General features: G+C 34.5%; 1 protein-coding gene across 2 annotated transcripts in view; it reads left to right on the top strand.

The window, feature by feature from the left end:
* FCHO2 (FCH domain only 2) overlaps positions 1-26,337 on the top strand; it is a 135,682-nt gene that overhangs the window by 96,269 nt on the left and 13,076 nt on the right. For both annotated transcript variants that reach the window (XM_011996871.1, XM_011996863.1), the window contains 8 exons: positions 2,800-2,811; positions 3,165-3,189; positions 4,741-4,783; positions 7,111-7,199; positions 12,497-12,600; positions 17,316-17,445; positions 23,392-23,503; positions 26,006-26,161. In XM_011996871.1, the coding sequence (XP_011852261.1) occupies positions 2,800-2,811; positions 3,165-3,189; positions 4,741-4,783; positions 7,111-7,199; positions 12,497-12,600; positions 17,316-17,445; positions 23,392-23,503; positions 26,006-26,161 (671 nt within the window). The remainder of the gene's footprint in view (positions 1-2,799; positions 2,812-3,164; positions 3,190-4,740; positions 4,784-7,110; positions 7,200-12,496; positions 12,601-17,315; positions 17,446-23,391; positions 23,504-26,005; positions 26,162-26,337) is intronic.

Genomic DNA, 26,337 nt, shown 5'->3' with positions numbered 1-26,337 from the left:
CACACCAATCAGATGTAGATTTGGTCTTTTCACATAATCCCATACTTCTTGGAGGCTTTGTTCATTTCTTTTTACTCTTTTTTCTCCACACTTCTCTTCTCGCTTCATTTCATTCATTTGATCTTCAATCGCTGATACTCTTTCTTCCAGTTGATCGAGTCGGTTATTGAAGCTTGTGTGTTTGTCATGTATTTCTCGTGTTATGGTTTTCATCTCTATCAGTTCTTTTAAGGTCTTCTCTGCATTGATTATTCTAGTCATCCGTTCATCCATTCTTTTTTCAAGGTTTTTAGTTTTTTTGCGCTGGCTACGTAGTTCCTCCTTTAGCTCTGAGAAGTTTGATCGACTAAAACCTTCTTCTCTCAGCTCGTCAAAGTCATCCTCCACCCAGCTTTGTTCCGTTGCTGGCGATGAGCTGCGTTCCTTTGGAGGGGGAGATGTGCTCTGATTTTTTGAATTTCCAGCTTTTCTGTATTGCTTTTTCCACATCTTTGTGGTTTTATCTGCCTTTGGTCTTTGATGATGGTGACGTGCTAATGGGGTTTTGGTGTGAGTATCCTTTCTGTTTGTTAGTTTTCCTTCTAACAGTCAGGACCGTCAGCTGTAGGTCTGTGGGAGTTTGCTTGAGGTCCACTCCAGACCCTGTTTGCCTGGGTATCAGCAGCGGAGGCTGCAGAAGATAGAATATTGCTGAACAGCAAGTGTTGCTGTCTGATTTTTGCTCTGGAAGCTTCGTCTCCGGGGTATACCCCACCGTGTGAGGTGTGAGGTGTCAGTCTGCACCTAGTGGGTGATGTCTCCCAGTTTGGCTACTCAGGGGTCAGGGACCCACTTGAGCAGGCAATCTGTCCATTCTCAGATCTCAGCCTCCGTGCTGGGAGATCCACTGCTCTCTTCAAAGCTGTCAGACAGAGGCATTTACCTCTGCCAAGGTTTCTGGTGCTTTTTGTTTAGCTATGCCCTGTCCCCAGAGGAGGAATCTACAGAAGCAGACCGGCCTCCTTGAGCTGCAGTGGGCTCCACCCAATTCGAGCTTCCTGGCAGCTTTGTTTACCCACTTAAGCCTCAGCAATGGCGGGCGCCCCTCCCCCAGCCTCACTGCCGCCTTGCAGTTAGATCTCAGATGCTGTGCTAGCAATGAGGGAGGCTCTGTGGGCATGGGACCCTCTGGGCCAGGTGTGGGATATAATCTCCTGGTGTGCCATTTGCTAAGACCCTTGGTAAAGCACAGTATTAGGGTGGGAGTTACCCGATTTTTCAGGTGTTGTGTGTCTCAGTTTCCCTTGGCTAGGAAAAGGGATTCCCTTCCCCGTTGCACTTCCCAGGTGAGAGGCGATGCCTCGCCCTGCTTCAACTCTCACTGGTCGGGCTGCACCAGCTGACCAGCACCGATTGTCTGGCACTCCCCGGTGAGATGAACCCGATACCTCAGTTGAAAATGCAGAAATCACCCGTCTTCTGTGTCACTCATGCTGGGAGCTGGAGGCTGGAGCTGTTCCTATTCAGCCATCTTGGGCTTGCCGCCCTATTTGCATTGTTTTAAAGTCTGCCACTGTAACATTTATTTTCCCATACTTTTCAAACAAGGAAAGGCATGGATAAGAGTTCTTAGTGGTAATAGTTAATTCCTCAATTCTAAAATACCGTGCTTAATAGGATTTGAGGGAGAAATAAAACATTATCCTAGTAATTTTTTCCTCATTGATGTCAATTTTAAATTTAAAAATGTTACACTATGTGAAAAAAGCATTTCTTAGGATGACAGTTAAGTATACCTATATGTGATCATCATTGATTGACATTAAATCTGTTCTTCTTGATAATGAAGAATAAAGGTTCTCTCCATTTCATATTATTGTCTAATTACATATTTTAAGTAGTTACATGTATTTGTTTGGAAAAAAAGGTGGTTTTTCTCCCAGTCATGTACCTCAGAATTTAGTTTCAAAACTATTTTCTTTCTACCAAAAATATTTCTGAAATGAGGTTTTATTGTACCATTACTATTTAACATTAAGATTGATGTTGAAGTACAGAGTTGCTTAAAAGATGGTGAGTATACAGCCTGGTGTGGTGGCTCACGCCTGTAATCCCAGCACTTTGGGAGGCTGAGGTGGGCAGATCACAAGGTCAGGAGATCGAGACCATCCTGGCTAACACAATGAAACCCTGTCTCTACTAAAAAAAATAGAAAAAAATAGCTGGACATGGTGGCATGCGCCTGTGGTCCCAGCTGCTCGGGAGGCTGAGGCAGGAGAATTGCTTGAAAACCATGAGGTGGAGGTTGCAGTGAGCCGAGATTGCACCACTGCACTCTAGCCTGGGTAACAGAGCGAGACTTCGTCTCAAAAAAACAAAAAAAGTGGTGAGGTGAATATATACAAAGTATGAGGTTGCAAACCAAATGTATATGATGTCAGAGCATAACTAATTTAAAATATGTGTGTAAATATGTAAAATAAAAGGCTAGAGGAATATATGGATAGATTGTGAATAGTTTTAAAGTTTTTCTTTTGTAGTCTTCTCTTTTCTGTTTGTTTTTAAAACAGTGAACTTGCATTAATTTCATACTATGAAAATAATAAAACAATTTTGATAGTTAATATTGGATTAGAAAAGATTGTATCTGAATATATTTTGCTGCCTAATTTGCTTAACTTTTTCCCAGCTGACAGTGTATGTATTTTAAGGTGTATGTATTTTAGATATGATTGAATAGGGAATGATTAATTATTAGAACAGAAAAATACAGTATTCAGAATTCTAACCTAATTTTCTTTTTCTTCCATGTACTACTAGAGACACAGTCCAGTAAGTACAAGATTTTATATTTTTTCCCATTGACTTAAAATCATTGTAATTTTTGAGGATTGACTTTCAAAATATTTGTATTAAATTTTCAGATTAGCAAGTTTTAGTGTTTTGCTGTAGATATTGCTTTAATATTTTAAAAACATTAGGTGTTAAAACTACATGTATTACTTTTTACTGTAAAACAAAAACTACTGAGTTTTTTCTCTATATCTTTTATGTAAATAGACTTTACAATTGAGCAGATATACTAAAAATGATGTAAAATTCGGTTCCTAGTATTAACATTTTACCAAATATTTCATTATCAAATTAATTTGTTTCATGGTACCTATTTTGCATCTCTGTTTTAGGTACAGATGAATCGGAATTTGTCTAGTAAGTATGACATTTGAATTGCTTATTTTATGTCTATTAAACTTTATAAGGCAATTTGTTAATCTTTTACCCTTATGTAGCTGTAGAAATAAATGATCTTTTCTCATCATGAACCCTGCTGAATGGCTAGAAGGACAATTATTTTAAATAGAAAACAACATATCTATATTATTTCCTGTAGAGCTGAGAGACATGCTTTAAACTTTAATACATGGCTACAACATTTTTCAGAAATCACCAAAGCCAAAAAGTAACTTCTGATTAAGAATGTTAAACGGTTTCACTGGCATTCTGTGTCTTATAAACTAGAAGACATTTCATTTATAAGATGAGTAATATTGAGCTTTCCCTATTTTTAAGTTATGTCACAATTACAAATTCGATTATAAATTTAATTATACTGAAAACGTAATTATACTAAAAACTTTTCTAGGGTGCTAATACCTTTTGCAGAATCATGCATTAAAAATAACAAAGAGTTGTGGGAAAAATAGTTGAAGCAGCCCACTCAAAAGCTATGTACTTTTGTTAACAGAATACTTAACAAAAACTTTAACATCAGTCTTAATAAAAATTCTAACACAGTTTAAAAGACCTAGTAAATTAATAATAAATACCAAAATAAATAAAAGTAAGGATTTTATCTTTAAAGAAATGTTGATGGTAGCTTAATGATAGGGGGTGTGAGGAAAATGAGGATAAATGGAGGGTGCTGAGTTGTGGAGATGAGAGCAAAGTGCAGAAATATTGAAGAATAGCACAGTAAACACTGAGGCAAACCAACCAACCAAACTGAGCCAAGTGAAAAATGTAGAGTGAATGGGTATCATGTACTGTGATACTCCTCCATAGTTTGTGGAAGTTACTCATATTGATATACTTTGCATCAGGTATTGCTTGGTGATGCAAAGAAAACATGAAGGTGCAGGAAAAATTGCTTATGCACCAATGTGAGTTTTGCATTAATGATGCTATTCCCCTGTTTACCACTTGCTTGTGAAATGAGGCACATTACAAATGCAAAAGGTAGCAAAACGAACTATCTTATAAAGAGATTTGCTCCAGCTTGCTATAAGATTCTTAATTTTTCAAAATATGACATCCTCAAGAGTTAATAACTACTTTTTGTCAATGTAATAATCACTAATAGTATTCTTAGAACTTGAAAAATGCATTCATGATTCATCAATTAAAATTCCTAAATAGAATTTATGTATTTAAACATTTTTCTTATTTTTAAAGTTGCAACCCATATTTTCTCTTTTCTAAACAGCAATTTTAATGACTATCGTAGTTTAATTGACTTAAGTAATTTCTTACTAAAGGTATTAGAAGAAATCAGGATTTAGTAGTTTCAGTTATTTTAATGTACACAATAGAAAACTTGTTAAAATCTTAATTTACTTTTTCTTCATTATTGTTTGTATTTACATTATCAATTCCAAAATTTTTAATTGTCATAGTGTTATGTGTATACAGTTTCTCTTTTTCATTAAAATATTTTATTTCTCAGATTATGAAGTTTTCATAATATTTTAATTTTTTAATTAGATGAGGAGTTAACAAAATCAAAGCCATCTGCTCCACCCAATGAGTAAGTTTCCATGTTTAATTCTTTTTTAAAAAATAGACTTTATTTTTTAGAGCAGTGTTTGATTCATGGCAAAATTGAATGGAAAGCACAGAGATTTCCCTTTATGCTCCCTGCCGCTTCATATGCCCAGTCTCTCTCACAGTCAGATTCTCTCACCAGAGTGGTACATTTGTTACAATCAGTGAACCTGCATTGATTGACACATCATAATCACATAAAGTCCACAGTTTACATTAGGGTTCATTCTTGGTGTTGGACAAATGCGTGAGGACATGTATTCATCATTATAGTATCATACAGAGTATTTTTGCTGCCCTGAAAATCTTCTGTGCTCCACCTTTTCATCTCTTCTTCCACACACTTACATTTTAAGTATCCTTTTGTCCTTTTTTCTAGAGTTTTATTAGCTCTATAGTTTTAATTCCCGTAAAGTTTTGTTAATCATCCTGTTTTCTGAGCTGTCAAATGCCCTGTTGGAGTTTTTAGAAGTTTAAATTTATTTCTCATTTGGTAATATGTCCTTTTACAATAAGAAAGAAATCCATTTAACCACAGTTGGCCTTGGTAGCCTCACTACTTCTAAATAAATGATGAAACCCTAAGTTCATACATATCTGTATTTCAGCTGTTTAGTCTCATGGGAATTTTCTCATTTCTTTCTTCAGTTTTGACTGTGACCTTATAAAATAATATACTTCATAAGCTTCAAAACAGAGAAGTGTCTCAAGTTGAAAAGGGAGAGAGGCCAGAAGGCATGTTGCCAGCTCTTCTTAAAAAAAAAAAAAAAAAAAAAAGCCAATGTTGGATGGGTCGCTTTTTACTTCTGTGTCCATCAGTAAGAATACTGTCTTTGAGTTAATGGTTTTTTGCTTGTCTGTTTTGAGACAGGGTCTTATTCTGTCTCTCAGGCTGGAGTGCAGTGGCGTGATCATGGCTCACTGCAGCCTTAACATCCCAGGTTCAAACAATCCTCCCACCCCTGCCTCCCAGCTAATTTTTTTCCAAAAAGATACTGGGTCTTGCTGTTTCCCAGGCTGGTCTTGAACTCCTGGACTCAGACTCCTGAGCCTCCCAAAGTGCTGTGATTACAGACGTGAGCCATCAAGCCTGGCCAGAGTTAATGTAAAACACAAGTAAAAGTAGGCTTAATTAAATAGGTAGTTTACAATTATTTGATACTTTTGAGGTACTAATTGAGCACAGTGGTGGTATTTATTGGATGTATCATTTTTAAAGATAAGTTGTTGAGTGTTTTAAAACTGTTTTTAGGAATCATGCAGTTGCAATGCTAGGCTTTATTGTACGAGGTGTAGTGTGCTTTCATGTAGGTGCATGTTGAGATGCTGGATATGTACTCTTAGATAATTACAGCACTTCATTATAGAGGGCCTGTTTTTTTGTGTAAGATTTCCTAAAAATTTTTAAAATAATGGCAATTTGATACATTAAAATATGTAAGCCATCTTTCTGTACTTAAGGGCTTAAAAAAATCACTTTACCCTTTTTCTTCATCTTTGAAAATAAGTATGGCCTTATAAAATTTTAACCCAATTTTATACCACTTAAATTTTCTGTTCAGGATTGGGTGCTGTGTGTGAACCAGCAGACCTGAGCCTGTTTTAGAATCAAGTAGCTGTATGTCTTTGGGCAGTTCATTTAGACGTGTGCTGCTCTTTTTTATATGTAAAGCTGAAATTATTATTCCCATTATGACAGCCCCCAAGGTTGTTGAGTCTAACAAGGCATGATGAATGGGAATTAATCTTCCCCATTCTCCTCTGCTAACTTCACATGCTATCTTAGGTTATGCTTCTAACAAATATTGGCTGTTAAATCTGTTAATTAATTTCTACACATATACTACTGGTAGAGTATCCAACTTTTAAATTAAAAAAAAATTTTTTTTTAGGGACAGGGTCTTGCTTTGTTACCCAGGCTGGAGTACAGTGGTGCAATTATAGCTCATTGCAGCCCAGAACTCATGGGCTCAAGTGATCTTCCTTAGCCTCCCGGATAGCTAGGACTACAGGCATGCACCACCATGCCTGGCTAATTAAAAAAAATTTTTTTTATAGATACTGAGTCTTGCTATGTATGTTGCCCAGACTTGATCTTGAACTCCTAGTCTCAAGTGATCCTCCCGCCTGAGCCTCCAAAACTGTTGGGATTATAGGCATGAGCCATGGTGCCTGGCCCCAACTTTTAATTATGTTTATTGAGCTGTTAGAATTCTTTCTATAGAATTATTTTACAAATAAGTGACTAGAAATGTTATACTAATAAAATATTCTTTTGTTAAAATTTTTACTTTTAAAATATTATGGTAGAAAAGGAACCAGTGATTTACTTGCTTGGGACCCCCTATTTGGACCATCTCTTGATTCATCTTCATCTTCACTAACTTCATCATCATCAGGTAAATATATATATGTATATATATATATGGGTTTTTTTAAAGTATAAGGAATACTTTAGTTGCTTTTTCTCATTCACTTTTTATGCGTTGTACTTAATGATCAAAATTTCTAAAAATTTGTCATCTGTATTGCCAAATAAAAGTGATTTTATTTTGGTTTTGTTCTCTTAGATACTCTGTGACTTAACAATAAACGTGTAAAATACTAAGTGTTTTTTTAAATTGCCGTGTTTATTTCTAGGCATTTTATATCATTATCCAAATAATAATTCTTATTGTTTATAGATAATTCAAGTACAAAACACCTATCAATGTTCTTTCTTGATGGAAGTTTAAGTTGCATCTAATTTTCTAGTATTATGAACATTCATAGAAATAACAAATTTTGTGCATATGTCTCAATATGCTTGTAATAATTTATCAATTTAAAACTTATGGGTTACAAGATGATGTCCATGATACTTACTGCCAAACTGCTTTCTAGAAAGGCTTTAACACTTCCCAAGCAGTTTATGAAAGAAGTTGATAAATGCTTTTTAGTTGTTTTGGCAAGAATATATTAAGTTTCTCTTTTCATTAGTCAAACAGCAGGCATCAAAAATGTATGTTTAATAAAACCACTGCTTGTTCAAAACAAGAAAATAAAATCAATTTTAATTGATTTTCTACTCTCTTCTCTGGGACTTAAGAATTGCCATCCAGTATTTGGGGTTAAGGAAGCGCTGGAATCATGGGGCAAGAACTTAAATCTGTCTAGTTCATGCTAGGTAATTTTGTTAGGAGTGCCACACATTCTATTTAATTTTACCACATTAACAGCAGCATGAAGTTTTTGTTGTCCCTGTTTTATAGATGAAAAAAGTAAAGCTCAGAGATAATAAGTAACTTCTCCAAGTTTATGTAGCTAGTAAATGATGAAGACAAGTTTCAAACCCGGCTCTTACTTATTCTAAAGCCATTGTTTTGTCTATCACACTTTAGCAGATTAACAGCAACAACAAAAAAGCCATGTTGAAATATCTTACTATTAAAAATTAAATATTGGTTTTTAAAATTAGACTGTTTAGAAACAAAATATTTTTAAAAGAAACTATAAGTGGATTATAAGAAACCTTAACTCTAAACACTAAATGCTATTTGACCGTTTGAAGGGAAAGTAATCTGTACTTAATACTTGTAAAACAGCAAGAAACAGTCAATAGAAGGTAGTTGAACATAATCTGAAGTGGCTTTATAGCCTTTTTCATTGAGCATTTATTACTATTTAGTATTATAAAATTAACCTTATATATGTATTATATAAGGAAAGTAATTGTACAGGAAAACCTGATGTTGTTGCCAAATCTCTCTTTTGTTTAGTAAAAATATCGGAATGGTATTATGCATTTAGAATAAGGAGTTCTCAGCAGTATTTTCAAATTTTATTAATATCCCATTATGAATAAAATTTTTCAGATTGGTATCACAGAGGTTTTAGTTATATAGAAATTTCTTCATAATTCTGCTCATTGTTTCTTGATATTTTCTCTAGTATAGTCTCTTTCTTTTTATAAAAGTACTCTTTCTTCCTTTTGCTACTTGTCTAAAGATGGCTCATATCACCATCACTTCAGGTAAAAAATTGTTCGTTTTCATTTAGTGGTCATTAATGTTTGGCCGTTAAGAAATGATACAATATTTATTAACTTTTTGCTGGTTTTAAAATTCACTTCAGTATGCATTTTTAAATCTTCCTATATAGTATGAAAAGTAATATTATAAATTTTGCCTTTCAAAAAAATGTTAGTGATGCTCAAAATAGATAGTTATCCTGTTATATAGTAATTACTGTTAAGTCTTCACTTGAACAGAATATAATTATTGATCAAACTAATTCATAATTGGGATTATCCTGTTTTACAGAACTGGTCCTAAGTGAAGTTATGAAATAGGCATTTTATCTGAAATTTTTATTTCACTTATTTTTATGTTTTCTTAGTACTCGCTAGTTACAACAAGTCTTAAATTTTGTCCCACCATTCTTTGCAATGCACTTCTCTCCCATCTTAACATCCTCTACCCAGGTACCCATTTTAACATTTTAGCAAAGTCCAGGTTGTGAGATCATTCCCTACTCTCCTGTTTGTCTTTCAGAATCTTAATTCATCACTGACCTCATCTTAAAGCAGGCTAAAAAATAATTTCAATCAATCAGTTAATAACTGATAATTAAGCATCCCAGTGTTGTTACATGTTTTAAAATGTTGATTAGGGCTTGGCTGAAAAGTAGTTTCAGTTGCATCTTATACCATGTAGACTATAAATAAGCATTCATGTTTATGTCAGATATGAATATATATAAACATCAATATATGTATTTTTAAAAATTTAACACAAATATCTTACACTTACCTCCCCTTTGGTAGGTGCCAGACTGTTTTCTCTGCCCATGAATTAATTGAACTCTTGTGCTCGCAAAAAAACAAAAACAAAAACCTTAAAATTATTTTTTGAAAAATATTGGGCTGGTTTTAAATATTAACTTGAGCATTGATGTATTCCGATGTAGTTCCTGGGGCAGTTTTATCACAGGACAATGATGAACTTTGTTGAGTACCATGCATACACAGCATTATTGCTTTGCCACCTTGTCAAATCTTTTTAGATCTTGTACTGACTGTAAATAGTTACCTTTGCTCCTCTGGGAAAACAGGAATAACTCTGACTTTATATAATTTTGGACCTTCAGTTTTTCATATGCATTTTAAGTTTCTAATGTACATACTTGTTTTCTTCAGTTAATGTAGTTTGAACTTATGCTCTTCTTCTGTGTATTATTAAATTTTCTAGTTTCAAATAATTAAAACAAGATAACTTTTTGGCTATATGGATTTATATTTTAGTTCTAGAATTTTCCTGTTGCTTCTAGTTTTTTGTTTTGTTCTTATTCATCTGACCTTACAGAGCAGAGTAGGAACTTCACTTCCTTTCTCACTGATTTTCCTGGGTGTGTGATAATTGAACATTTACTTGAAACCCGGTCAGATTCTGAGTCTAGAAAGTCCATCACCAGACTTTTCCCCAAAATCTCTACTTTATTCTGCTGTAACAGCACCACTAGAGAGCACAGATAAAGTTCCTTTTGCTTCATGGCCGTGAAGTCAGTGGATTTTCTTTACTGATGAACTTGTTGCAATTAATAGCTCCAGTGCTGCTCAGAAGGCATTCCAGAGATTGCATTGTAAAGCTGAAAATACTTTTAGGTTTCCTAATGCTTTGGATGGGATTTCTTCCAACAGCTGCATTTCTGAGGATCACAGTGACCTTTGCCTAATATTACATGTTTTGAAAATGTACCTACAGAAGCAGCTAACAGTGCTGCTGCTATTTCTTCTACATCATCATTATTGCTTCTAGATTCTAGATTAGTTTCCACTTTTGTTCAGATAAAGAATGGTATGGCAAGCATGCTTTGTCTATTCACTTTAGTTAATGTCTGAGGGCAGATATAGAGTAGCCCTTTTCGCCAAGGTTTTTTTATACTTCACAGGTCAATTCATATTTCTTGAAACACTGCTTCTAATAGAAATTTGTAGCAGTGAGCTCCACCCCACCACCAGCAAAAAATAAAACATAGGACACTGAAGAATGTAAACAATTGCAGTTATCTCCTTCAGAGGCTTCTAGAAGCAGTGCCTAATTGACCTGTGCAGATATAATATAGATTCATTTATAAACAGTGGTGTTAATAAGTATTGTTATTAGCTTTTCTCAAAAAGCAAATTTTGACTGAACTTACTACTTCTACCAGGCTTGGTTTGAGTCGATATAAATGCCGTTTGGACAGGCCACTTGATCAGTAATAAATGCCTCTGCTGTGTAAACTCTCTCACAAGTTTGAAATAACTTAACATAGGCTAGTGCTGGTTTCATTGATAATGAACATATCTTTAAAGTAGACATGTAATACACAGGGAGGTGTTATGGGCCTCAGATTTTTGTGCACATTTCTTCCAGTGTACAGCTTCAAGTGTTTGTGCAGCATGAAAGAACGGGAACTGACTGGAAAAAGACAGTGGCCTCAGAATCTAAGCTTGATTTACCAGCTTTTTTATTTTCCTTAAGCAACCTGAACAGCGCTTGCATCTTTTATCTCTTATTATGGTATGCTTTCTAAGTGATTCCCTACCTCTCATGCATGTACAACTTTCAATCCTGTGTGACTACCTTTTTCTTTAGGTCTCTTCCTACTACCTGTATGCGTGTTCCTTTCATGCCTCCTTGATTCCTCCATTGATGATTAAAGGCCTTCAGCTTTGCAGTTTATTTCCCCATGTGTATACTTAGGCCCACTTATATATTTTTAATTTTGTACATCTCTAAACTTTGAAAACATACTGAATATATTTCTTTCCACCCATTATATTTTTCAGTCTCTGAATTATAGCCTGTATTTTAGTGTGAACCAAAGGGCTTTGAAAATCATTTAATTTATTAATGATTATTAAACATGACTTTAAAGAGGGTTTAAACCTATTTACTTCCATTTTTTTACTCCTGCTTTGATTATGCTAATACATTTGTGACTTTTGATGATGTATACATTGACATTTATCCAGTAATTTACATTGTGATGAGATTAAGAATACAGATATTTCTGACTTGTAAAATTAGCAAATGGCATTGAAAACTCAACACCAAATTTATATAGGACTTAGGAGCAATTTAAGATATTATTTTGAACACTTTCCAAAGTTAACTGTAGTGATTTGGGGAATTTTTTTTTTGTAAACTAATAGAATATCTAATTATTTCAAATAATGTTACCCACCAAAATGTTACAATGTGGTTCAACTTAAAAGTCAAATTTAATAATTTTAATTAAGGTAAGTATTTTATTTAGAGTTTACAATATTATTCTGGAGGTACAGCTTCAGAACCTTTTGGTCTGGAATTACTATCTGTAAAATAGATGTATTGGCAATAAACAAATGACCTTTGACCTAAAATTGGTTTGTTCTCATCAGCTAATATATCAGATTTAATTTTTATATGTGTAGATAATTGAAACAGGAATAAAATTTATATGTGTCAGTTATTGAAGGGTTAACTTTTTTTCAGGAATATTACTGGTCACTTCAAAATAAAACGTATTTGATAGATTCCCAGTATTTCAACATCTGTGATTACATCTAAAAAAAGAGCCTCCTGAAAAATGAGCTTTGATTACCAACAGTTTCTTTATAATAGAATGTCTTTATGTAAGGATTGCTGCATACTAATGATTTTCTTCAAATTCTCTTTTTCCCCTCAACCAGCCAGGCCCACAACTCCTCTTTCTGTAGGCACCATTGTCCCACCTCCGAGGCCTGCTTCCAGACCAAAGCTTACTTCAGGCAAACTCAGTGGGATTAATGAAATAGTATGTACTCAGGTTTTTAAAAAATTATATAACTGTTTTGATTTAAGATGCAAATGATATTTTTCTATATGCCCTTTTAGTTAATTGCTTGAAGTTTTCTACCCACATCCTCATAGTATAGAAACATTTTCCCAGCTAATGCTTCCTTTTCTTTTCCTTATTACCTCAGTGATCATACCTGTGAAACAGGACATTGTCCAGGAGGAAACAGATTTCCTGAGAAAGTTGGCACATTATAAGACTACCATTCAGTATCCATTGTCTCACAATAAAGAAGCAGTTTTCATATAATTCTACTTAAAGTCAAATGTTAAGGAAGTAAATGGTGGCTTGTTCTTAGACCTTAAAAGTATATACTGCAAGGAGGATCATGGAAGGCATCTAAGCTCGGCATTTAAAATTTTACACATAAGGAGACTGGAGTCCACATCATCCAGTTGACTTTATAAAAGTACATGCGTGGGTGGGAAATCATTGGTTTTTAAAAGTCATCAGATAGAGAAAATCTATAGACTCTATTCAGTGAGGCTCTCCCAAACCAGTTTACTTGCCGTTGATCTGGTTTGCTTTGCTTCGTCTTCTACACTAATTGCCAGTTTAATAACCAGAATTAAATTTATAAGTCCAGTTTAATCTTTTTTCCCTTGATACACATTTCCAGTGGTTTCTCAGTCTGTATGGTTGAATGTTTTAGCTGAATGTACAAGAGTCTTTATAAAGCTGCCTCAACAACCTATACTAACTGTCCATCTTTCTCCCCTTTTCAGCCTAGATTCCAGCCACTTGAAACTTTTCAGTGTTCCTGAAACACATCATGCTCTTTCACATGTCCATGTCTTCCTCCTGTGCTCTATCTCAGATGCCCCTCAGTTTTCTATGTTGACCTCTTTCTTTAAGACCTAGCTAAATATCGCCACCTAGGCAAAGCCCTCTTTGATCATTCCTTCACTTCTCTTCCTTATACCCAGATAGTTTGCTTATATTTCTGTTAGTTCACATATCACCTTGTATGTACTTTCTGTGTGTGTGTTATCCTTACTGGCCTATGCCTTCGTCAGTCTCGTATCCTCAGTACTTTGCATGATGCCTGTTGGGTGGTACACAGTTATGAAATGTTCAGTGAATATATTGAAAAGCTTTGGCACCAGATATTGAAATGGTGTTATCTTTCTTTTCCAAATGAACAGACTTAGTGGAAGTGAAATGAAAGACTAGGTGCAAGCTGCCAAGGAGAAGATTAATATTTAAGTAATACAGAAATTACTACATTTTAAAATATTTCATTCTCTTTTTTAAATCAAGTTATGACTAGGACTTTAAGTACATTTTAATAAATTGATTTTTTTCCTGATTGTAAAAACAGGAAATGATCATGTTGTAAAATTTGGAAAACAGAGAAAGCAAAGAAAGAAAATTATAAATTTCCTCTGTATTTCACCACCCAAAGATAACTACTGTTAACATTTTTTGGAATGCGTGTTTATCCAGAGGCAGTAAAATACAGTTAAAAGTACTAGCTTATTAGCCACTTATTAGCTGAGCAACATTAAGCAGTTATTTAATCAGAGTTTAGTTGCCTCATGGATAAAATATGTGTAATGATACTAGGTTGTGAGACTTAAATGAGTTAATACATGTAAAACAGTACATTGTTGAATGCAAATAGTTGCTCAAAAAGTTATTAATGGTATAGGCATATTTTTAAATAAAAAGTCATACTTTACATATTTCTAATTTGTTTTCCACTTGCAAGTATATAATTCAAGAATAATCATGAATTATTGTTTGATTATAATTTTATTTATAGAATTAGGGGATACAAGTGCAGATTTATTACATGCATATATTGCATACTGGCAGAATGTGGGCTTTTGGTGTACCCATTAACTGAGTAGTGAATATCGTACCCAACAGTACCCAACAGGTACTTTTTCTATCCCTACCCTTTTCCCATCCTCTGACCTTTTGTAGTCTTCACTCTCTATTATTCCACTGTATATGTCCATGTGTAACCTTTGTTTAGCTCCCACTTATAAGTGAGAACATGAGGTATTTGACTTTTCTGTTTCTGAGTTATTTCACTCAGGATAATGGCCTCCAGTTCCATCCATGTAGCTGAATGAATTATTCTTATTTTATAGTCTTCAGGCTTCTTTGAAGTGATAGAATCTTTTGCCAAATAACTTTAAATTGTAAGTATTAATATATTAAAATAAAGTGGGACTCATAGTTGAATCCTTCACATCATCCCCCTATCACCATACACCACCCTCTCCCCATCCTTGAGAGCTTTCTAGAAACCACCCTCTGAGCTTCAGGGAGCACCATTTTAAGTGGCTACAGAGTATTTCAATATATGAGTGCTCTGTCTTCTACCCTGTTGTCAGAATTAAATTTCTAAAAGTTTTCAGAAATTTAACATTTAGTTTCATGTTTCTGTTATTATAAACGATGTCTTAATAACTATCCTTATGGTTTCTAGCGTTCATTTTTTTAATAAAAAAATTTAAAAGTGTAATTTATGAACTAAACTCTATGTACATTTTTAAGACTCCTGATAATTATTTCTGTATTGCCCACCAGAGAGGTTATGTTGATTTAAATTTTCTCCAGCTGTACACTGGAGTGCCTTTTTTGTTTTTTTTGCGTGCTCATGTGTGCATTTTTCTGGAGAGAGCTCATAGCTTTCACCAGATGCTCAAAGGATTCTATAACCACATCCTGCCTACCCACTCGTTGTTCTAGAGCAGGGGCACCCAAAGTGCAGTACCAGATCAGTAGCATTAGCATCACCAGGGAATTTGGTAGAAATAGTTTCTCTGGCTCCACCCCAGGCAAATCAGAAATTCAGGGGAGAGGCCCAGCAACTGTGTATTATTAACAAGCCCTCCATGCGATTCTGATGCATGCTAATGTTTCAGAAACATTGTTTTAAAGCAATGCTGTCCAACAGAAATATAATATAAGCAACATATAATTTAAAATTTTCTAGTAGCCACATAGAAAAACAGTGAAATTCATTGTAATGTATTTTATCTGCTATATAAAAATATTATTTTAACACATTCAATTATAAAAATGAGATTTTTACATTCCTTTTGTGTGTATGCCGTGTCTTCAAAATTTACTTTGTGTGTTATAGCACATCTCAATTTGGACTAGTTACATTTCACGTGCTATTGGCCACTGTAGTAGATAGCATAATTCTAAAATTAGAGAAAACCACTTGAGAAAAGAGCTGTTTTTGCCTTTACCTAAAAAAAAATTAAAAAGGCAGTCACATTGTATTGGCCTTGAGGTTATGTTGCCATAGGAGAAATGTCCCACAGTAGTTGATCTCAAGACTTTTTCCAAGCTTGTGAGTTTCAGACTAGCTGTTGATCGGTATCTGTTCACTCCAATGTCCTATACCACCTTGGTGTGCATATATATACAGCTGCATTTTTAGCATCCTGCTGAATTTTTTCAACCTATTGTCCATCATAATGAGTCATCAGAAAGCTGTACTCTGGAAAAAATAAATGTTAAATGGGTGGGGGGTTACAAATTATAAAACGCTTTTTGCAATAAAATGACAGTTTTATTAAAATGAATATCTGTAAGTTTATATTCATGCAATGAAGAGTTGACTAGTGTATGAATGCAAGTAGGGTTTTGTTTTTACCTTTTTTTTTCCATGTTCCTCAAATAACTGAGGACAGTTATCTTTCTTGTTCACAGCTTTGTATCTAGTACCTAATCCAGGGTCAGACACATAGTAGGCACTAAATAAATATCTACTTGCCTAATACTTTTGTAAGCAGGAAAAGGTTTTTTTTTTTTTTTTTTTTTTTTTTTTTAAATGAAGACAAATATGCCTATTTTTTAAGAAAGCAAAACACCTCAGGAAGTGTTGCTGATGAATTATTGGTACAGTTAGGAACTTGGAAGGAAAAAAATCCGTTCACCAAAGTAAAAGATAAATGAATTGGAGTTATATTTTTTATATTTGTTTTATGTTTAATTAGAAAATTGGGAAGACAACAGAATTGAGTCTCTCTAACCTTTGTATGGAGTGAGTTTTCACAGTGAGGAAACATTACAAGGAATTACTGAGGAAATTGTGATCAGATTTGTAAACACCAAAAGTGTAAAGGACAAGCAATATTTAAGGAGGGAAATACTTGTAAGAAAATAAGGCAAAGGGTTAGTGAAAGCTCAGATAATACTAAAACCTCCCCAAATTACATCAACCCATTCATGAAAGTAAAAGTGAAAGTTTCATTTTTATTTTCCAAATTAGAAAAAAAAGTTTAATCCCTTTTTCTTCTGTGACTCATCCATTTGTTTCTGCAAGGGTGTAGAGAAATAATTTTCTCATATTTGTAGTCAGGTAAAGTGAACAACGCTTTTGGGAAGCAGTTTGGGAAGAAGAACATTTATACTGTTTAAACTAATTTAACTTCTGAGAATCTGTCTTAAACATACTTTTTTAAATACAGGAAAATTTTTATGCCCAAAGACCTTTTTTACAGCATTATTTCAAAATAACCTTTTCAGGTTTTAGTATGTTCTTAAAAATGATTTGATATATGGCATCTCTGATACTAAGTTATAAGAAACTCACACAGTAAATTTGGTTTGGTATGTTAAATTTACCTGATAACTTAAAAATCTGCTCTAACAAGAGAGGTATATTGGTTTAGCATTTTGATAAATAACATTTTGTTTTTAAGCCCAGGCCATTCAGCCCACCTGTAACTTCCAACACCAGCCCACCTCCTGCTGCACCATTAGCCCGGGCAGAAAGTTCTTCTTCTATCTCATCATCTGCTTCATTAAGTGCTGCCAATACTCCAACAGTAGGTAAGTGGGTTATCATCAATTACATGTGAAATGTAGTGTACAAAGTATATGTATGCTAAATATATATATATTTTTAAATGGGCTAATGAAGAATTTAACATTAGAAATTTTGTTTTTCTGGAAACACACCTGTAATTTATTAAACTTTCCACACTTTGCTTTTTTGTTTCACAGTATATGTTGTCTGGATAGAAGAATTTTAACTGTGGTTAGCACCGTTAAGAATGAGTCAAATTTATAAATTGCTGATCAGTATAAATAGTTGAAGGCAAAACAAAATGCAGTTCTTCCCACTGTGAACTGATTGTTGCATTTCTAAGGAAGTTTATGTTTTAGAAACAATAGTGTTTTGAAAATGATTGAATGAAAGAAAACAGTTTGTGCTTGCAGTGAATTATATTTTTCCACAAGAATTTCAAGACTTAAAAATAGCTCTTAGGGAAGTGGTCCCCAACCTTTGGCACCAGGGACTGGTTTTGTGGAAGACAATTTTTCCATGGACTGGGGTTAAGGGGATGGTTTCAGGATGTTTCAGGTGCATTACATTTATTGTGCACTTTATTTCTATTATTATTACATTGTAATATATAATGAAATAATTATATAACTCACCATAATGTAGAATCAGTGGGACCCCTGAGCTTGTTGTCTTGCAACTAGTCAGTCCCATCTGGGGTGATGGGACACAATGACAGATCATCAGGCATTAGATTCTCTTAAGAGTGCACAACCTAGATCCCTCACATGCGCGGTTCACAGTAGGGTTCTCGCTCCTATGAGAATCAAATGCCACTGCCAATCTGACCAGAGGCAGAGCTCAGGCTGTAATTCGAGTGATGGGGTGGAGGCGGTTACTGTAAATACAGATGACATTCACATTCATCTCCTTCTGTGTGGCTGGGTACTAGACTGTGGCCTGGGGATTGAGCATCCCTGTCTTAGGCATAGCTATATGAACCTAAACCTCACCAAACAAATTCAGTATTTTACTACATCTAGACTTTGCTCAAGAGTTTTTTTTTGTCACCACTTCTCAGTTTTTTCCTACAAATTCTTACTACCTTTTTCACCCATTGTTAGGATAATAAAGCACAAAGCCAGTTAGACAAAGCAGCTGTGTTGCAGGAGCAACAGCTTCTCATAAAAATTATAATTGTATTTATTGCTGCTGGTTTAGGTAGTGATGGGTTTATTCTTGATAATGCAAATCACTTATTTGCACTAACTGAGTACTAATTCAGTAACGGTCAAAGTGTGGTCCTTGGACCTGCAGCATCTGCGTCACCTGGGTACTTCTTAGACATGTAGACTTTTAAAATCAGAAACGCTGGAAGTGGAACTAGCAATAGTTTAATAGGCATTCCAGGTGATTCTGATGCATGCTAAGTTTGATAACCACAGCCCTAATTAAGCTGATTTAATTCCAGTTAATTTGTCAAGGCTCACATAGGAGAAAAGCAACTTGTGTGTGGCCATTGTAAAAAGAGGATAAGTAATATAGGCTAGAATGAAATATAAAATGGTTTGGTTTCTAAATGTCTACACATGATGTCACCATCTTGTTACCTTTGTGAACACAGCATTTTTCCCATCTTTTAATTTTATATAAACTGAATATGTCTAGCAAGTTTGTTCTTTTATTTGGTTTAATGAATACCTCATTTTTATTTTTTGTTTGGTTTTAATTTTTTTCCCACAGAATCTGTATTTTAGTCCTAAAAATCCTAATTGGGACCTACTAGAAATCAGGCAGGTGGTCTGGGTAACCTTCTTTTTGCTTTAGTTCCCCCCCCCCATTATCTTTAGATTATTCAGGAGGTTTTTTGTTTGTGATAGAAACTAATTTCTATTGAATTGGTACATATTTGTTTATGGTTTGAGCCAGTGCTGGCAATAGGACAATCAAAAGCAGGTGACAGTGAGAATACAGGCAAGGCAGGTTTTATGTGAATTTTATACAACAAAGATTTTTAAAATCTACCTAAAAAGTTCTCTTTCTTTGCCATGAGTTTTCAACGCTGTTAAGATTTAAGTTTCTAATTCTCCTTGTTTCTTGAAAATGTTTTCTTTTTCTGCATTATTTTGTTTTATTTAAATACAATAGAAGATGATAATTTGATTGGGACACACTCTGAAATTGAAAAGCACTGTGAGACGTCACCAGGTATTGTATCAGAAGCAGATGTGTGTGTTGACTAATGGTCCTTAAGTGTATCTAAAATATTTTGTTATCTAACTTTTCCTTTTCCAGAATTGTATGATGTCTCAGAAATCAAGAATTATGCTAAGAATAACTATTTCAGTTTTGTGCTAATTCCATCAAATTGCGGTACAGGATCCATTATAGCAAATCCCCAACTATAAAAACACAGTATTTTTGCATTTTCTTCTCTGCTTTCCTCAACTCAGCTTTAAGAAGTATCAATAAATCTTAATTTTAGCTATCAAAATCAGATAAGTGATCCAAAAAGAAGTAAAAAGAATGTCAGTTAAAGAAAACCTCTAATACCTAAATTAGTAGAGCAAAGGCTGTCTTATACGAAAACCATACAGATGAAGTTAGAAGCATGGAGAAGGTAGGAGAGAGTAGGGAGTGGGTCTCTGTGTTTTATTTTTGAGCAGAAAGGAAATCTACATAAATATCCATTGATTGTTATAAGAAGGTACCCTGTACCTGTTATATACCTCAAGTTTATAAGCTGTCTACATTTTCAAAACATAAAATTAGCTACATATCTAACAATTAAACCAAAATTAGAAACCACAATCTACCCTTATTAAGAGAATAAAGAAATTTTTATTTCTAAGAAATTACTTATTTGGAATAATACAGTATACTTTTAGACTTTTTAAAAGACTATTTAAGTACATATTTCCTAATCATTTTTCGAATTATCCATGCGCAATATGATCTTGAAAGAAAAGCAAAAATAGAAAATACGAAAGGGAATATGCCAAATGTTAAGTGGGTTTTGAGTTTTTCTTCAACTTTCCAGTACTTTTCTATGCTTGCCAGTGTTTCAGTAATGGCATAATAATTTACAGGGAAGCTAGGCATAATAATTTACAGGGAAGCTATTTCAAGAATTCTCATGTTATGTGCCCAGATTAGATTGTTGAAAAGAATATTTATGCTGCAGGTTTCTTTTAATTTTTAGTGTAAAAGCAGTAGTAGACATTAATGTTACCTTTGACTTTCTATAAATATTCATTTGTGTGAGTTACTCAAGAGACTTTTTTTTTTTAATGAGACAGGGTCTCACTCTGTTGTCCAGACTGGAATTCAGGGATGTGATCATAGCTGACTGTAAGCTCAAACTCCTGGGTTCAAGCAGTCCTCCCACCTCAGCCTCCCAAAGTACTGGAATTACAGGCGTGAGCCAGTACACCTGGTCAGGAAATATGTTAATTTCATATTTAAGAGAGTATAATTTTAATAAAAGAGTATTACAATAACAAATGTTGGTGAGGATGTGGAGAAACTGGAACGCTTGTGCACTGTTGGTGAGAATGTAAAATGGTATAGCTGCTGTGGAAAACAGTATGGCTGTTCCTCGGAAAATGAAAAATGGAATTTACATACGATCCAGCAGTTCTACTTCTGAGTATATACCCAAAAGAATTGAAAGCAGGACCTCAAAGAGATAGTTATATACTCATGTTCATAGCAGCACTATTCACAGCAGCCAAAAGGTAGAAGCAACCCATGTCCATTGTTGGATGACTGGATGAGCAAAATGTGGTATATGCATACAGTAGAATATTATTCAGCCTTAAAAGGGAAGGAAATTCTAACATGCTATGATAACATGGATGAACCTTGAAGACATTGTGCTAAATACTGTATGCTTCCACTTATATGAGGTACTTAAAAGAGTAGTCAAACTCATAGACACAACAAGTAGGAGGGTGGTTGCGAGGGGCTGGGGAAACTGGTGGGAGTTGTTGTTTCATGAGTATAGGGTTTCCGTTTTATAGGATGAAGATAATTATGGAGTTGGATGATAGTAATTGTTGCACAGCATTATGAATATATTTCATACCGGTGAACTGTATGCTTAAAAATTGTTAAGATGATAAATTTTATGTTATGTTTATTTTACTACAGTTACAAAATTGGAGAGAAAAGATTATTACAGCCTTTGTCTTTTTCAGAAAATATGTTTTCCTGAATTTCTGATGACCATCTTGTTTAAAACAGTATATTAGGGATAAAAGTGGATTGAACTAAGATTTACAGTGAAGTTTTCCAGTGTACAAACATATTTTTATATTTATAATCAGTAAATTTATACTTAATCAGCTTTTTTTTCACTTGGTATTTTCTCACATCCCAAAACTAATGACTCTTGATCAGGCCACTGGCTTTCACCTAACTGCTCTCACCTGATCCAAATTTGTTTCCCTGCCAACAGTCATTTTTCCCTTCAGTCTGGGATTTACTACGTGTTCAGAGAGATCTTACTACATAAAAACCTAATAATGTTTCTCTCAAACATTATCAGTGGTTTCTAGTGATAGAAGTATAAAATTAAAGGTCTTTCACACCCTAATCTGGATCATGAGCACTTTTCCAGCCTCATCTTTGTGTCTTTTCGTCACTGCGGCCCATCCCTCACATTTTTTGTTTTGCTTCTGCTTTGCAAAACTAGTACTTGTGCATCAAAAAGGCACTGTTTTGTTTTGTTTTGTTTTGTTTTTTAATGCCCCCCTAGCAAAGTGCCTGGCACATATAAGTGGTTAATAAATAGTAATTGTTGTGATTTCATGAATAACTTTTTAAGTATGAAGAACCTTCTAAATAAAAATTCCTTCAAAATCTAGAATACCAAGCTAACAGAGTGTCTTTTTTCACTATTTGTAGCATCTCAGATTTAGTTGTGAGGCAGAAAAAGCCAGTACTGATTTTTATCAGAATAATATTTAAGGTATCTCAGAAGTAACTCAGTGTTTCACTATAGGAGTCGCATCTAAAATAAAAATGTCTGATGGCTGTTAACATTGTGTAACATTTATATAAGAAAAGAATATATTCAAATTTCAGAGATAAGTGTTGACCTAGGTTATTTATTTTTTTCTTTCACTAAGGATGAATAATTATAACAAACTCTCATATGTTTTTATAAAATTGCATTTTATATATTAAATGAAATGCCCCCACTTTGGAACATCAGTAGCAGTAGCAGTAAGGCACACAGTGGTAAGAAGAGTGCGTTTGTGAAGAAAAAGGCAATGCACTCTTTTGAGGGGATACTTCATTTACGTTAAATGTAAAACAATAAACAGAAACCTGAACGCTTGCATAAATTTGTTTACATTTTAATTTTGCTCTATAGACACTGATCTTTCTCTGATTTGACTCTAAAAAGCATCTTATCTGAGTGAACTTTATGTCAGGGTTTTTTTTTTTTTTAAAGTAATGTTATTAGTCAAATATTTATTGAGGCAAAGTAATGTGGGAATACAATATAAGCACCAAACAGGAGATTAAAGAGAATTATAATAATAATGAGTAGTGTATGAAACATTACTACTTGGATAGAAAAAACTTAAATACAAAAATTCTAAATTGGCCTTAAATTATTCCCTGAAGTATATGATTGATAGAACCTGGAAGAATTTGGTATTTGAATGTTTTTGAAGCCATATTTTTGTAATTTTAGCTCTTTAGTCAAGGGCTTTTTCATTCTGACATTCCTTAACCATTCTGTCTTTCCATTTAAAAGAAATGTCTGTGTGATATGTCTTCCTAGGTTTTTTTTGTCCTTTGTATTATGCTCCAATTTGTTTTATACTATATTTCTTAGCCTCCAGATTTATCATGGGACATCACTGAAACCAGTAGTAGGGTCATTTGTGACAACCTAACAATGGTGAACCTAACTATCTTTATATTTAGTTTATGTCTTTCTGAAGGATTTAACAAGTTAATTATATATATTCTAGGTGTGTCACGGGGTCCCAGCCCTGTCAGCCTTGGAAATCAGGATACCTTACCTGTGGCAGTCGCCCTTACAGAATCTGTTAATGCCTACTTTAAAGGAGCAGATCCCACCAAGTTAGTTTTTAAAATATATACATGTATGTGTATGTATGTGTGTTGGGTGAAGGAGGCAGTGGGGCTTGGTGGTAAATTTTAAGAATTACATTTTGATTCTGTGTAGATTACAGTTTTCTGTTATTTATTTACCTGCTTTTTTGCTATCTAATATAGTCATTTAATGATTGCGTTCTGTGTACATTCATTCATCAAATACTTGAGCACCTGTTATTTCTAAGACTCTGTTACATGTGCACTAAGGCTACTTTAGTAAACAAATGAGTTCTCTCCTGAGCTTGCATTATAGTGAGGGAAAACTAAATATCAAAGAAATAGCTGTATTTATTGGGTATTGATACATGCTATTGAAGAAAAATAAACCAGGGTTAGAGGCTAGAGAATAACATTAGCTAGAGGGCTACTGTTTTAGATAGAATGATCAGGGAGAACTTTTTTGAAGTTAATTTAAGCAGATAGTTGAAAGACATGGAGGAGCAAGCCATGCAGATATCTGAGGAAAGAGTATTCCAGGAAGAGGGAACCAGTGAGTAAGATACCAAGGTAAAAGCATAATTGGTATATTCAAGAAACAGCAAGGAAAACCATGTCACTGAGTAGGAGTAAACAGGAGGGAGAGTACTTGAAGATGAATCCAGAGAGGTGTGAGACCAGGTTAGGCATTGTAGGCCATGATAAGGAATTTGGAATTTATTTTGAGTAACATGGAAAGCCAATGGAGGCTTTGAGCAGAGGAACGATGAAATTACATGTGCTTTCAAAGGAGCTCTCTGGTTGCTGTATGGAGAATAAACTGAGGCAGAGGGTACAGTGGGCAGTCAGAATAGATGTAGAGAGAAAGTAAGAAGATTAATTACAGAAGACCAGGTGAGAGATAATGGTGGCTTGTATAAGGGTATTAGCAGAGCAGGTGATGAGTAGTAATGAGATTCTGAATATATTCTGAAAACAGAATTGTTAAGATTTGTTGGAGGTAAAATGCTAAGTTTGAAGTTTAAGACATCTTAGTGGAAATGTTGAGTTGATACTTGGATACATGATTCTGGAGTTCAAGGAGTAAGTCTAGACTAGAGATAAAATACTTGGTAGTGTAATTAATTTGTAGATAATACTCAAAGTTACTGGCCTTAAGGAATAGATAGAAAAGAGATCTGAAAACTAAGTCTTGATTCTCTCCAGTGTTTAGAAAACAGGAAAATGAGAATGCTCTAACAAAGGAATTTGAGAGAGCAAGCAGTAAGACAGATAAAGAGAGAACCAATAGACCCGTGTCTAGAAACTAAGTGAATAAATCATTTCTTGAAGGCAGGTGTGAACCTATATCTGATGCTGCTTGACAGGTCAAGAAAAATTGACCATTGACTGTATGGAAAGTCATTAGTGACATTCACAAGAGAGATTTTAGTGGCATAGTGGAGATGAAAGTATGCTTTGAGGGTATTCAGGAGCCGAAGGTGATGCAGTCTAGACAACTATATTTGGAAAGAACAAATGCAATTATTTCAGGATGTTTAGCTCTAAGTGGGAGCAGAGAAATGGAATGGTAGCAGGAGTGAGGTGGTGGAATCAAAGGAGGGTTTTGTTTATTTTCATTTTTGTGTTTTTTAAAAGATACATATTTCAGCATGTCTGCATGCTGATGAGAAAGATCCAGTATTTACGGAAAAAATTGGACCTGCAGAAAAAAGAGGGAACAATCACATGCATGAAGTCCTTCAGTATATAAGAGGAGATGAGTTCCAGTGCAGAATTGCTGAGATTGGCCTGAGGTGCAGAAATTGATTATCTGTTGAAACAGTATGGACTGCATAAGATACGGATAAAAAGTTAGTTAGATTTACTAGTGGGAATATGAGGAAGTTATTTTTCTATTTCATCAGTAAAATTAAGAGCACAGTCATCAGCTAAGAGTTGGGGGAAGGACTATTGCAGGTTAGAGATAAAAGGGGAAGCTAGGAAAAGATCAAAAGAAGAATAAATAGACTTGGGAATGTGATAGGATTACCAAAGGGGTCCAGTTGAGAGTTTTGGCTATGTGGTTATATGTTTCAAAGGAAGAAAGAATAGAGGGTTGGAAGAAGCAATAAGGAACAAGGGGGACATCTACCATCACCATCACCAGGCCCAGTGCTTTTTGGGGTTTGGGAGGGAAAAATAGCTACAACTAGGTATAGCATTATGAGGAAGCAATATCCTTACAAGTCAGGCAGGGAATGGTTATCACAAAAAGGTGAAGGAACAATATCAGTGTGCTTGCATTTGTGTTTAGAGTTTAATTCCAGGAAAAGATGATGCTAGATGAGTATACCATTTCATGTACATAATTTTTAATAATTAAATTGAAAAAAATTTATAATTGTGATAAAGAATATAGATATACACACATATAGGTATGTGTGTGTGCATGGGCACGTGCGCATGCGTGTGCCTTTTTAAACCAAATACTCTTTAAATGGAGATTAGAGCATTTTATTTAAACACTTTTCAAAATCCGTGTTTTAGGTGTATTGTGAAGATCACTGGTGATATGACAATGTCATTTCCAAGTGGAATTATTAAAGTCTTCACCAGCAATCCAACTCCAGCTGTGTTGTGCTTCAGGGTGAAAAATATCAGCAGACTAGAGCAGATTCTTCCAAATGCACAGCTTGTGTTCAGGTTTGTGTACTTTTTGTTTTGAAGGCTGAAATTTCTTTTTAAGATTTTTTTCCTGCCGTGCACAGTGGCTCACATCTGTAATCCTAGCAGTTTGGGAGGCTGAGGCAGGTGGATTGCTTGAGCCCAGGAATTCAAAACCAGCCTGGGCAATGTGGCAAAACCCCATCTCTACAAAA

The sequence above is a fragment of the Mandrillus leucophaeus genome, unplaced genomic scaffold, assembly GCF_000951045.1.
Source record: "Mandrillus leucophaeus isolate KB7577 unplaced genomic scaffold, Mleu.le_1.0 Scaffold114, whole genome shotgun sequence".
Lineage (NCBI taxonomy): Eukaryota > Metazoa > Chordata > Mammalia > Primates > Cercopithecidae > Mandrillus > Mandrillus leucophaeus.
The sequence above is the reverse complement of the archived record's forward strand: the minus strand, read 5'-3'. Positions and strand labels throughout refer to the sequence as shown.